Genomic DNA, 13,252 nt, shown 5'->3' on the forward strand with positions numbered 1-13,252 from the left:
CAATCCAAGTCTGATACTTTTAACTGTAGAACAGGGCTACCCTCCCTTAGAGGAAAGTGGTTGGAGGTTGTATACTAGCAGTTGGCTACAGCCCAAAGCACGTGCGCGCGCACACACACACACACCCCACATATACACAGACACACATTCAGCTTGCTTGGCTTCTCTGCTCCATGCTTACAGAGCAGCACAAAAATGTGCCTTTCTTCACAGGCAGCTACGGAGCAGAACACAGCCATGCTCCCTCTTCCCCACTACGGAGCTGCAATCTCCCATCAGATGAGCAGCACGGAGGGGGAAGGAACACGCCCAAACTACTCAGCTGATCAGAGATTACAGCTCACCAGTGGAGGAAGGGGGGCCAAGTGGAGGGAGCGAGGCCAGGGCAGAGGCTGGCATGCCAGATGAGTTAAGAGTGCCAGGCTAGGACTGGGGAGACCCAGATTAAAATCGCTACACAGCCATGAAGCACACCAGACGACCTCTCTCTTGGCCCAACCTACCTCACAGGCTTCTTTATGTGATAAAATGATAAGGAGGAACATGCATTCAAAGCCTTGAGCTCCTTGGAGGAAAGGCAGGATACAGATGTAAACAACAACATTCCATTAGTTGGGCAAATCCTGAAGAACGCAGGCATCCAACTTGCTGCATTTTAGACACAAACACATCACCTCCAGTTTTAATACAAGAGGGAAAAACCCAGCTTGTGCCCCAATAACTGAAGCAGTTTAAGAAACACTGTCCTGCACCAGTGAAATGAAGATAAATAAATAGTAATAATAAAAGAGACATGGGGTCTGTCCAGTAGCAATGGGCAAACACCTCTCAGTTCAAATGGGAATTGACTTCGTGCTTACACGCTCCCTTGGTGATATTTGGAAAAGCCTCACCTGTTTTCCCATGAGCTTCCCTCTAGTTCATGTAACTGAGAAGATGCCCCATCCCCATACCACCACCATCCCAGCTTCAGCCACATGGCCTAGGAGGGCTTACAGGAAAAATATAAAGGTTGCTCAGTAGCTTCCCCAAGCTTGGTCAGAGGAGATCAGGGAGTGCACAGCTCCTGTTCTCCCAAGAGCTTCCCTGAGCTGTGTGCCTTGTGGACAAGTTCTCTCTGGAGCCTGAAAAATTGGCCTTCGGGGGTTTTGCCCAGCTTTGTCTAAGCTGTGACTAATGTCCAGGACTTGAACAAACAATAAGATGGAGTTTTGAAGGGAAGCTGAAAACAAAGATCACAGGTGTGCAGAGCCTGGTTGTATATCCTCAAGCAAGAACTTCTTCCAGGAGGAAAACTATGATTGATTCATAATGCGCATTACAAACTGGGTGAATCCGTATTCCGAAACCAGGCAATCGCAAACGACAGCGACGTCGCTAATTTGTGGTAACGCTGCCTGAGCATCACAAATGTTAATACCTGGTGGGGGCAGGGCCAGGGGAGAGGTTGGCAAGCCAAATGGGTAAGCCCAGCACACTGCAGACTTCCCATCCCTGGGCTAGAAGTGCAATAAGCCAGCTCTCCCGCTGGAAACGGTTTTCCGCAAGAGCGAAGCAGACGTGCTCTCTCACCACACTTTGAGGCTGCAGGAAAGGCCGCGTTGGGCACATGGGCAATCCGTTTCTTTCCTCCTTTGTGGGTTGCAGGGGAGCCTCTTTGGGGCACCGCAGACAACTGCGTTGGCGGCGGCTGCTGCTGGGCCAGCTGTACTGCCTGCTTCTGAGCCAGTTGGATCCTCTGGTAGCAGACCTCTTGGGCGGTTGGGGGCCGGTAGGGTCGGACAACGGACTTGCTCGGGACTTCGACCTGCACAGGGAAAGTGAGGCACTCGTTTGCACGGTCAAGAGCAGTGAAGGGTCACCTGGGATTTAGCCACCCTGGTTGGGGCACCCCAAATTATGGCTTTATTTTGAGCAGATGAAGTAAAGGGCCAGAGACCCACTGATTCACTCCTACACAAGACAAGACACAGACAAAGAGTTCTTTGAAGACACGGCAAGCAGCACAGCATTCCATTTACTTTGGCAGTTCACACCAGCTATGGAAGAGAGCTTCTGAGGGATTGGAGGAGAGCACTCTACCATCATCAACAACGGGGGGTGGGGGGGGGCTAAAGAGCCCTCTGCCCTCACCTCAGCTTGCATGGGAAGCAGCAGCCAAGGTGCATAAGCTTGTTCTCCCCGCCCCGACCCCAAATCCGAGCTCCTTTGCAAAGCGATTTGGGGACAGTGGCATAACGCTTACTAAGAACCTGCAAATATTTGAGTTGTGGGATTTCCAACCCATTTCACCTGTCCCTTATCTCTTTGGCCACAGGGGAGGGCTTAATGGACGAACGAGCAGAGGACACAATATCAGCCAGAACATTAGATGTGCTGACCGCAGGCCAAACGCCAGTGTTTGCATGTCAACAAAGCTGGTGAACATCCGGAAGCTTCGGAAATACCCAGTGAATGTTAATGGTTACCTAAATTTGGCTGCTGGCATTCACTGGTGCTTCATCCAAATGGTAGAAAAACAAATAACATTTGTTTTCAGAATTCACTATGTTAAACTGGGGATATTTATCTCTTTCACAGTATTTTAAGATCCTGCTTTTCTAATGTAGGTAAGCACTCAAAGCGGACCACAGAACATAAAACTCAGTATCATAGCAGTACTTTTTCTAAACAAAACACAGAAAACTATGAACAAAACAAATGATGTAAAAACACAACTAGACAACATGGAAAATTTAAAATGGGAAGCGGTATCAATGAACTGTTATTAAAAATAAAGCCTCCTCCAGTCAAAAAAGCCCAGGGGAAAGAGATGTAATTTTTACTGCCTGCCAGGAATCAATCAGAGATGTAGCCAGGGGGACCTCCTTTGGGTGGAGTAGGCATCCCATAACCTTGGCTCCCACAACAGAGAGGGCCTTGCTTCCGCCCTTCCAATTCATCCACTTGCACATCTGGTGGTGGAGGGAAGTAGGGCAGGGCTGACCTCGGTGGTCAGGCAAGCCATTGTGGGAGAAGAGCATTTTTAAGATACCTGGCTTCTTTTTTTAATATAATGCTATTGTGTTATACCCCTTCATGGATCACTGCCTTGTTGTGGCGAAGGGGCTTGCGTAACTCAATGAAGCCATAAGCTATGCCGTGCAGGGCCACCCAAGACGGACAGGTCATGGTGGAGAGTTCTGACAAAATGTGGTCCACTGGAGAAGGAAATGGCAACCCACTCCAGTATTCTTGCCAAGAAAACCCCATGGAACGTATCACAAGGCTAAAAGATATGACGCCGGAAGATGAGCCCCTCAGGTCGGAAGGTGTCCAATATGCTACTGGGGAAGAGCAGAGGGTATTTCCAAGTAGCGCCAGAAAGAGTGAAGCGGCTGGGCCAAACCCGAAAGGACACTTTCGGCTTAAATTGAAGAACGTAGGGAAAACCACTAATCCGTTCAGGTATGACCTAAATCATATCCCTGATGAATATACAGTGGAGGTGAGGAATAGATTTCAGGGATTAGACCTGATAGACAGAGTGCCTGAGGAACTATGGACGGAGGTCCGTAACATTGTTCAGGAGGCAGCAACGAAATCCATCCCAAAGAAAAAGAAATGCAAGAAAGCCAAGTGGCTGTCTGATGAGGCTTTACAAGTAGCTCACGAAAGAAGGGAAGCGAAAAGCAAGGGAGAAAGGGGAAGATATAGCCAACTGAATGCAGAGTTCCAGAGAATAGCAAGGAGAGACAAGAAGGCCTTCTTAAATGAACAATGCAAAGAAATCGAGGAAAACAACAGAATGGGAAAGACTAGAGATCTCTTCAAGAAAATTGGAGATCTCAAGGGAACGTTTTGTGCAAAGACGGGCATGATAAAGGACAAAGAAGGCAGGGACCTAACAGAAGCAGATGAGATCAAGAAGAGGTGGCAAGAATACACAGAAGAACTATACAGGAAAGATCTGAATGTCCCCGATAGCCATGATAGTGCAGTCACTGAACTTGAGCCGGACATCCTAGAGAGTGAAATCAGGTGGGCCTTAGGAAGCATTACTAACAACAAAGCTAGCGGAGATGACAGTATTCCAGCCGAGCTATTTAAAATCCTAAAAGATGATGCTGTTAAAGTGCTGCATTCAATATGCCAACAAATCTGGAACACTCAACAGTGGCCACAAGACTGGAAAAGGTCAGTTTACATTCCAATTCCAAAGAAGGGCAACGCCAAAGAGTGTTCAAACTACCGCACAATTGCGCTCATTTCACATGCCAGCAAGGTGATGTTCAAAATCCTACAAGCTAGGCTTCAGCAGTATGCGAACCGAGAACTACCGGAAGTACAAGCTGGGTTTAGAAGAGGCAGAGGAACTAGAGATCAAATCGCCAACATTCGCTGCATCATGGAGAAAGCAAGAGAATTCCAGAAAAACGTCTATTTCTGCTTCATTGACTACGCTAAAGCCTTTGATTGTGTGGATCACAACAAACTGTGGCAAATTCTGAAAGTGATGGGAGTACCAGACCACCTTACCTGTCTCCTGAGAAACCTGTACGAGGGTCAAGAAGCAACAGTAAGAACCAGACATGGAACAACCAAGTGGTTCAAAATTGGGAAAGGAGTACGACAAGGCTGCATATTGTCACCCTGCTTATTTAACTTATATGCAGAGTACATCATGAGAAATGCCGGGTTGGATGAATCAGAGGTCGGAATTAAGATTGCTGGGAGAATTATCAACAACCTCCGATATGCAGACGATACCACCCTAATGGCAGAAAGCGAAGAGGATCTCAAGAGCCTCTTGTTGAGGGTGAAAGAGGAGAGTGCAAAAGCTGGTTTGAAACTCAACATTAAAAAAACTAAGATCATGGCATCTGGCCCCATCACTTCCTGGCATATAGAAGGGGAAGAAATGGAAGCAGTGACAGATTTTACTTTCTTGGGCTCCAAGATCACCGCAGACGGTGACTGTAGCCATGAAATTAAAAGACGCTTGCTCCTTGGGAGGAAAGCTATGGCCAACTTAGACAGCATAGTAAGAAGCAGAGACATCACCTTGCCGACAAAGGTCCGTCTAATCAAAGCTATGGTTTTCCCAGTAGTAATGTATGGCTGTGAGAGCTGGACTATAAGGAAGGCTGAGCGCCGAAGAATTGATGCTTTCGAACTGTGGTGCTGGAGAAGACTCTTACGAGTGCCCTGGACTGCAAGGAGGTCAAATCAGTCCATCCTAAAGGAAATCAACCCTGAGTGCTCATTGGAAGGACAGATAATGAAGCTGAAGCTCCAATATTTTGGCCACCTAATGCGAAGAGAAAACTCCCTGGAAAAGACCCTGATGCTGGGAAAGACTGAAGGCAAAAGGAGAAGGGGACGGCAGAGGATGAGATGGCTAGATAGCATCACGGATGCAATGAATATGAACTTGAGCACTCTCCGGGAGAGAGCGCAGGACAGGAAGGCCTGGCGTGCTATGGTCCATGGGGTCACGAAGAGTCGGACACGACTGAACGACTGAACAACAACAACAACAATTGTGTTATACAAAATCATACAACAATTCCCTCTCTCCCCTCCCACCCCTAGCTCGGATGACAAAACACAAAGCCCCTCAGGATACATATTTACCTTTAAAAATGAAATAATAGGCAATGATATCCAAGCCTGGAAAATTAGGGTCATTTACAACAACCATAAACCACTTGAAATCCTCACTATTCACACCTAAATGTTGAACACAAAATCTTAGATATTCACTAGCCCACTTTATGTGTTGCTTGTGCAAAGGAACAACATGAGTACAAAAGGACTGTGGGGCTATGCATTTAGCCCCAGTCCTGCACCCACATGGCTTGGCCACTCACATGTTGAGGGATAACTTTATTTATTTATCTCAAGTATTTTATGGAGCTCCTCAGCCAAAAAGGCTTCCGGAGCGGCTGACACAGAATCAGTAAAACAAGACAGCCCCTGCCCGCAGGCTTCTAAAAAGACACAACACGGGAGGCAAAAGGGACGGGAAGAGGGGAAAATTAAGTAGCCTTTCCGCAGGGCTGGTGGAACGCCCCTGCTTCCCCTCTCATCTCCCTCTGTACAGCCTGCCGGAATGGCTGGTGTTGCTGACAGCTGCGGGAGGAGGAGCAGAGGCCTTCATGGACAACGATCCCCGTGCAATGCAAAATCCAAGATCAGGGTTCCACACCACACAGGGGGCCTCCCCGAGCAGAGAAGACTCCCTGCTGCAGAAGTTAAGTCCTCAACATAGGAAGGGCTGAGAGAGGCTGTGCACCCCCAGGGCCCAGGACTCAATGCACATCCCCGCAGCCCCTTTGAATCCATGTTGCTCCTTCATGCAACATGTGAAGAAGGCTGACTCTAAGACATATGTAAGAACACAGGCACCCCAGTGTACATTGTTAAGGCTTTCTAGAACTTTCAAACATTAAGCCTACGTTCCACACGCTGTTCAGCATACGCATTCCAAATCCCGTTCTTCTGGGTTGGACATATGTCAAGGTCTGCATCAGCAGGGTTGGAGAATGACTACATCGCAGACCATACCACATACGCACCTGTTCAGCGCAGCTTTGAAACCCACTTACATTTCCTTGTTTCGTTACATGAGAGATCCTCCTTTTCTGGCCAGGAAAGAGCGTGGTTAAACTGTCCTCCGTCATCTTTTCCTCAAATCCTTCCTCTTTCAGTGGCTGGGGGGTGGGGAAGAGAGAAAATACAGCATGTTTGCAAGGCAAGTGATGCTCTTTCTGCTCCATGGGCTTTCCCCTCCTCCTTTTTTAAATGGGAGCCTTGGTCCACACTAATGGAATCACGAAAGGGAAGCCTCTTAGAAACAGGAGGGAAGATGCAGGCTGTCAGTGTGGGGGGGGGGGAGGTGTAACCAAAGAAAGACAGCTAACCTTGAGGGGGAAAAGGGCGTTTCACACAAGCTCTCACATGATGAAGTGTAAGAAAGTGCACTTTGCTTTCTTTGAAAGGCCCAACAGCCAGGAAGGCCCTCGCCTCGCAACCTTCTGCCTGCAATGACAGCCATTTATCAGCAACATCTATATCCTATAGCTGAACTTGTGGATTCGCAGATGAAGTGCTGCCCCTGGGGCAAAAGGAACTCATTTTGGGCTTGGCACAACTCAAGCTGTGGAAGTTTTGCAGAGGGGTTATTAAAAAGAACTACTGTTGTGGCGCAGCGCTGGGGGGGGGGAGCTCTTAATATCAGCAACTCTAGATTACCAAGATTTGGGCCTTCCTACCTGGCTTCGCAGACACTCCTGCGAACACCCATCATTCCACCCAATAGCAACACTGTTGAATCTGACTCCCCAAAAAGCAACCCTGAGAGTGCGCTGAAAATATATCCCCAGCAGTTAATATCACGCCTACGTTGTTTTGCGATGTCTGCTGGGCCCAGTGGCTCTGGAGGACAAAGGTTGCTTTGCGAGCCAGTTTCTACACCTTCCTGGAATATTTTCCTCCCCTTTGATGAAATCTTCAGCTATCGTGTTCCTACAGGTGAGGGTAAGCCAATTCCACCAGCAAGGTCAAACTGAATGGAATCCCCACCCCATTTTAAACCTTCCCGTGTCTCCTTTTACAACATGCTCAGCTTCACTGGGTTAATATCACTTTTTTTTTTTTAATGTTTCTCATTAAACTCAAAAAGGGGTTGAGCCAACCTGGCTGGGCACACTGTCACACTCGAAGCACTACTAAGGGTATAGCGCTATCGAACCTTCCCGGGAGTAAGCCCCACCGAATTCAGAGGGACCTGCTTCTGAGTGAAGACACACACAAGACCAAGCTACTAGAGACTCCCCTCCTGCTCTAAGTTGCCCAGACCCAACCTTTACCTGTTTTCCCAGCCTGCCTTTGTCTTCCATTTTGACATCAGTAGATTCGTTAAAAATCCGAAGGCACTCCTCCATCGGGTCAGATTCAAAGTCCAGATCCTTCTCCAGAACAGAATAATCAACCTCACTGGAAGAGGAGGATGACACCGAAGGAGCCTTGGACAGTTTAGGCTGCTTGATGCACATCACTCCGTTGTCCTGGGGCAAAGCGAAACAGCTGCCGTCACCATCTGAGTCTGAGCTGACGTCAGGGAAGGCAACAGGAAGAGGCGGCACTGCCTGCCCCTCGTCCCCACTCTCGTCCCCAAAGAGGTCAACGTGACTTAGCGCCCGCTGTTTAACCTTGCACTTGGCCTCAGAGTTTCCCAAAGCCAGGGAGTTTGCCTTGGGCCTCTCAGAGGCTGGTCGCTTGCCTCTCCTGTCTTTCTGTTCAGACCTAGAAGCCTCCATCTTCTTTTTCAAGTCAGCGGGCTTCAGCTTACCATCCTTCTTACCAGCTTCTGCTTTCTCAGGGCCAGATCCTTGGCCAAAATTTCTGTTCTTGCCAGAGTTCTCCTCCTTACTTCCAGCTCCTATCATAGATTTTGGCTTCTCAAGCTTCTTCATGTGCCCATCGACACGGGACTTGCCATGTTTGTCCTTACTCCTCTCCCCGTTTTTGTGCGGCCCCTTCGCATCTATCTTCTCCTTGTCTGCCATTTTGGTTCGGTCTTTATGTTCTGTCTTGTGACCATCGGCATTTTTCTTTTTCAGCTTGTCCTTTGATGCCCCTTTGTTTTTCTCCACCTCTTTTGTGCCCCTGCTAGAAGGTGCTTTGGCCAACTTGGCATCCTTCTCCAGCAAGTCTTTGACAACAGCTACCTGAGGGCTTTCAATGTCTCCCATGTCATACTGCACAGCAGTCTCTTTCATCTGCCGAGAACTAGAATCCATCTGTTGGGTTCCCTTGTCTTTGTCAACCAACCTACCAGTTAATTTGCTCTCCGAACTACCTTTAGATTTCAAGGGGAAGATAGAAGTCATTTGGCATTCCTCTTCCGAGTCAGAGAACCTGGCGACTGGCTCATCCTTGCTAGTTGCATCGCAATGTTTCTTGAGGGAAGGAGAATATACTTCCCCAAGATCAACTGCTCTCTTCCGCTTGGTCCCCTTCTGTTCCTTGGCTTTGCTCAAGAGCCTGGCAGAGTAATTTGAAAGAGGGTCATACTCCAAATCCGTAGAAGGCTTAGAGCTGTCAATGATATATTTGCTATTTGTGACAGGACAGCTGTACTTCTTCGGCTGGGAGACCATTGTGGGAACATACTCCAGCGAGCTGCCCTTGGATTTCACATTGTTGAAAGAATCCAAGGTATATTTGCTGGACTGACTAGAAGCAGCCACCACAAGAGGAGTAGGATTGTAGTCAGCATTACCACTGACATTGTAGCTGCCTGGGGTATATTCCAAGGAAGGAAACGAGTTGGGTATTGCTAACTCAGCAGCCTTGGAAGCAAGTGAAGGGGCCTTGGCCGTCTCCAAAAGCTCCTCATATTTTTTCTGCTCGAGCTCATATTCGTTCTTAGCGACCTCAATAGCCTTGTCTACCAACTCGATCTCCAGAATGCTGGCGGCCGACTTGGTAATATCCCCCAAGGAGCCATTGCTGCTTTGCGCTGTGGGCTTGAGAAGTTCCGGGTTGTAAGGGTCGTAGCCGCACCCTTGGAAGGAAAAGAAAACATTAATATTACCCTTCCTCCTAAAATTCCCATCAAATCCCAATGGATAACAATCTACCAGGATGGATCAGAAGGGGAGGTGAGACAGCAAGTTCCCCCACCCTAAGCAGCTCCTGGCCAGGTTGGGACCAGCTGCTGTTTGGCTTGTCCGCTCCTTGGAACTGCCTTCAGCAGCAGCCATTCTACCTGGTCATGATACGTCTTCAATATGTAGGAGTATGAAAGAACTAGTACCTGAACTTGCTTATCTTCCCATTCACAACAGGACTGCACGCCTGAATGGCTTGGGACCTAAAGGACCCCCCCCCCCCATCACAACAGGACTGCACGCCTGAATGGCTTGGGACCTAAAGGACACCCCCCTCAATCACAACAGGACTGCATGCCTGAATGGCTTGGGACCTAAAGGACCCCCCGCATCACAACAGGACTGCACGCCTGAATGGCTTGGGACCTGAAGGACCCCCCCCCCCAACCACAACAGGACTGCACGCCTGAATGGCTTGGGACCTAAAGGACCGCCCCAACCACAACAGGACTGCAAGCCTGAATGGCTTGGGATCTAAAGGACCCCCCCCCCAATCACAACAGGACTGCACGCCTGAATGGCTTGGGACCTAAAGGACCCCCCCCAATCACAACAGGACTGCACGCCTGAATGGCTTGGGACCTAAAGGACCCCCCCCCCCAATCACAACAGGACTGCACGCCTGAATGGCTTAAGACCTAAAGGACCGCCCCAGTCACAACAGGACTGCACGCCTGAATGGCTTGGGACCTAAAGGACCCCCCCCCCCAAATCACAACAGGACTGCACGCCTGAATGGCTTGGGACCTAAAGGACCCCCCCCAGTCACAACAGGACTGCACGCCTGAATGGCTTGGGACCTAAAGGACCCCCCCCCCCAGTCACAACAGGACTGCACGCCTGAATGGCTTGGGACCTAAAGGACCCCCCCCCCAAATCACAACAGGATTGCACGCCTGAATGGCTTGGGACCTAAAGGACCCCCCCCAGTCACAACAGGACTGCACGCCTGAATGGCTTGGGACCTAAAGGACCCCCCCCCCAGTCACAACAGGACTGCACGCCTGAATGGCTTGGGACCTGAAGGACCCCCCCAGTCACAACAGGACTGCACGCCTGAATGGCTTGGGACCTGAAGTACCCCCCCCCAATCACAACAGGACTGCACGCCTGAATGGCTTGGGACCTAAAGGACCCCCCCAGTCACAACAGGACTGCACGCCTGAATGGCTTGGGACCTGAAGTACCCCCCCAGTCACAACAGGACTGCATGCCTGAATGGCTTGGGACCTAAAGGGCCCCCCCCCAATCACAACAGGACTGCACGCCTAAATGGCTTGGGACCTAAAGGACCCACCCCCCCCAGTCACAACAGGACTGCATGCCTGAATGGCTTGGGACCTAAAGGACCCCCCCAGTCACAACAGGACTGCACGCCTGAATGGCTTGGGCCCTAAAGGACCCCCCCAGTCACAACGGGACTGCACGCCTGAATGGCTTGGGACCTAAAGGACCCCCCCAATCACAACAGGACTGCACGCCTAAATGGCTTGGGACCTAAAGGACCCCCCCAGTCACAACAGGACTGCACGCCTGAATGGCTTGGGACCTAAAGGACCCCCCCAGTCACAACAGGACTGCACGCCTGAATGACTTGGAACCTAAAGGACCCCCCCAGTCACAACAGGACTGCACGCCTGAATGGCTTGGGACCTAAAGGACCCCCCCCCCAATCACAACAGGACTGCACGCCTGAATGGCTTGGGACCTAAAGGACCCCCCCCCCCAATCACAACAGGACTGCACGCCTGAATGGCTTGGACCTAAAGGACCCCCCCCCCCAATCACAACAGGACTGCACGCCTGAATGGCTTGGGACCTAAAGGACCCCCCCCCCCCCAATCACAACAGGACTGCACGCCTGAATGGCTTGGGATCTAAAGGACCGCCCCAGTCACAACAGGACTGCACGCCTGAATGGCTTGGGACCTAAAGGACCCCCCCCCAATCACAACAGGACTGCACGCCTGAATGGCTTGGGACCTAAAGGACTGCCCCAGTCACAACAGGAATGCACGCCTGAATGGCTTGGGACCTAAAGGACCCCCCCCCCCAATCACAACAGGATTGGACGCCTGAATGGCTTGGGACCTAAAGGACCACCTTGTACTGCCTGTGCCTGTCTGTACGCCGCGGTCATCATTGAAGGCTCTTCTCTGGGTCCCTCCCAACACCTGAAGCTAAGGGGACTGGGGCAGCGGGTGATTCCATAAGTGCACCATTTATGGAAGGCCCTCCCTAAAGAGGCTCTCCTGGCACCAACTGCATTGTTCTTCTGGTGCCAGGTGAAGATATTTTTATTTCCAGGGATTCCAGCATGGAATGTTAACCGGCTGATGGAAAAAAATTTCTATGAATTCTTATGCTGAATTTTTACACAGCTGTTCTTTTCTGAATTTGTTTTCATTGTGATTTTATATCAGTGGTCTTACCATTCTGTTGTACGTTGCCCCGATAGGTTTACTGGAGGGTGGCCTAAAAAACGTCTAAAATAATACCAAATACCTCAGAGGCAGGAGCACGTGATTTGCATGCAGAAAGTCCCAGGTTCAACCCTCGGCTTCTCCTGGTAGGGCAAGGAAAGAATCCTGCAGAGTCACTGCCAGTCAGTATAGGGAATACTCATCTAGATGGACCAAGGCTCTGACTCAGTATAAGGCAGCTTCCTCAATATTTTTAAATACCACCTTGAGTGCTTTGGAAGTAGATGTTGTCCCAGGAGGCTGTTCCAAGTGGTCCGGAGCCTGGTCGGTCCAGTGGCTCCAGAACCGCTGGAGCATTCTAAGGCCTCCTGTGAGGCCTTGGCAAGGCACTTTGCAGATAAAATTGATCTGATTAGGAGTGTCACTCCATGCGCTGTGGATACAGTTAGTGAGCAAGAGGTGGTATGTGGTACACCGGTTTTGTGGGATCGGTTCCAGCTTCTTCCTTCTGATGAAGTGGACAAGGTGCTTTCATCTGTAAGGCCAACCACCTGCTTACTTGATTCCTTGCCCATCTTGGCTCATTATGGGCTGCAGAGAGAGGCTGGGTGAGGGAATCAGGGCAGTGGTGAACGCCTCCCTTGAGGGAGTGATGCCATCAGCCCTCAAGGAGGCAGTGATAAGACCGCTCTTCAAGAAGCCCTCCTTGGATCCCCAAGTTCTGAACAACTTTTGCCCAGTCTCAAATCTGCCATTTTTGGGCAAGGTGATTGAGCGGGTGGTGGCGATGCAGTTGAAGGCACACTTGGAAGAAGCCGATTATCTAGATCCATTTCAGTCGGGCTTCAGGCCTGGGCATGGGACAGAAACGGCCTTGGTCGCCTTGGTGGATGATATGAGGGCTCTGGATAGGGGCGAATGCTCCTTCCTTGTTCTCCTCGACCTCTCAGCGGCTTTTGATACCGTTGACCACAGTATCCTCCTGGACCGCCTGGAGGGGTTGGGCATTGGAGACACCGTATTATTGTGATTCCAGTCCTTCCTCTCCGGCAGGTACCAGAGGGTAGCACTGGGAGAGGTTTCAGACCCATGGCCACTCACTTGTGGGGGGCCACAGGGTTCCATCCTCTCCCCGATGCTATTTAACATCTATGTGAAGCTGCTGGGGGC

At 50.1% G+C, this 13,252-nt stretch overlaps 1 protein-coding gene across 6 annotated transcripts in view; it reads right to left on the bottom strand.

Moving 5' to 3' along the window:
- The window catches only part of REXO1 (RNA exonuclease 1 homolog), a 45,397-nt gene that overhangs the window by 19,859 nt on the left and 12,286 nt on the right, over nt 1-13,252 (bottom strand). For all 6 annotated transcript variants that reach the window (XR_014786485.1, XM_084825854.1, XM_084825855.1 and 3 more), the window contains 3 exons: nt 7,854-9,553; nt 6,591-6,695; nt 1,573-1,807 (listed from right to left, as the gene is read on the bottom strand). Coding sequence is in view for 5 of the 6 variants with exons in the window: in XM_084825854.1 (XP_084681980.1) it covers nt 1,573-1,807; nt 6,591-6,695; nt 7,854-9,553 (2,040 nt within the window). In the remaining variant the exon portion in view is untranslated. The remainder of the gene's footprint in view (nt 1-1,572; nt 1,808-6,590; nt 6,696-7,853; nt 9,554-13,252) is intronic.

Source organism: Heloderma suspectum, chromosome Z (assembly GCF_057233095.1).
Source record: "Heloderma suspectum isolate Gila_16-S chromosome Z, 16-S_ref, whole genome shotgun sequence".
NCBI classification, from domain to species: domain Eukaryota; kingdom Metazoa; phylum Chordata; class Lepidosauria; order Squamata; family Helodermatidae; genus Heloderma; species Heloderma suspectum.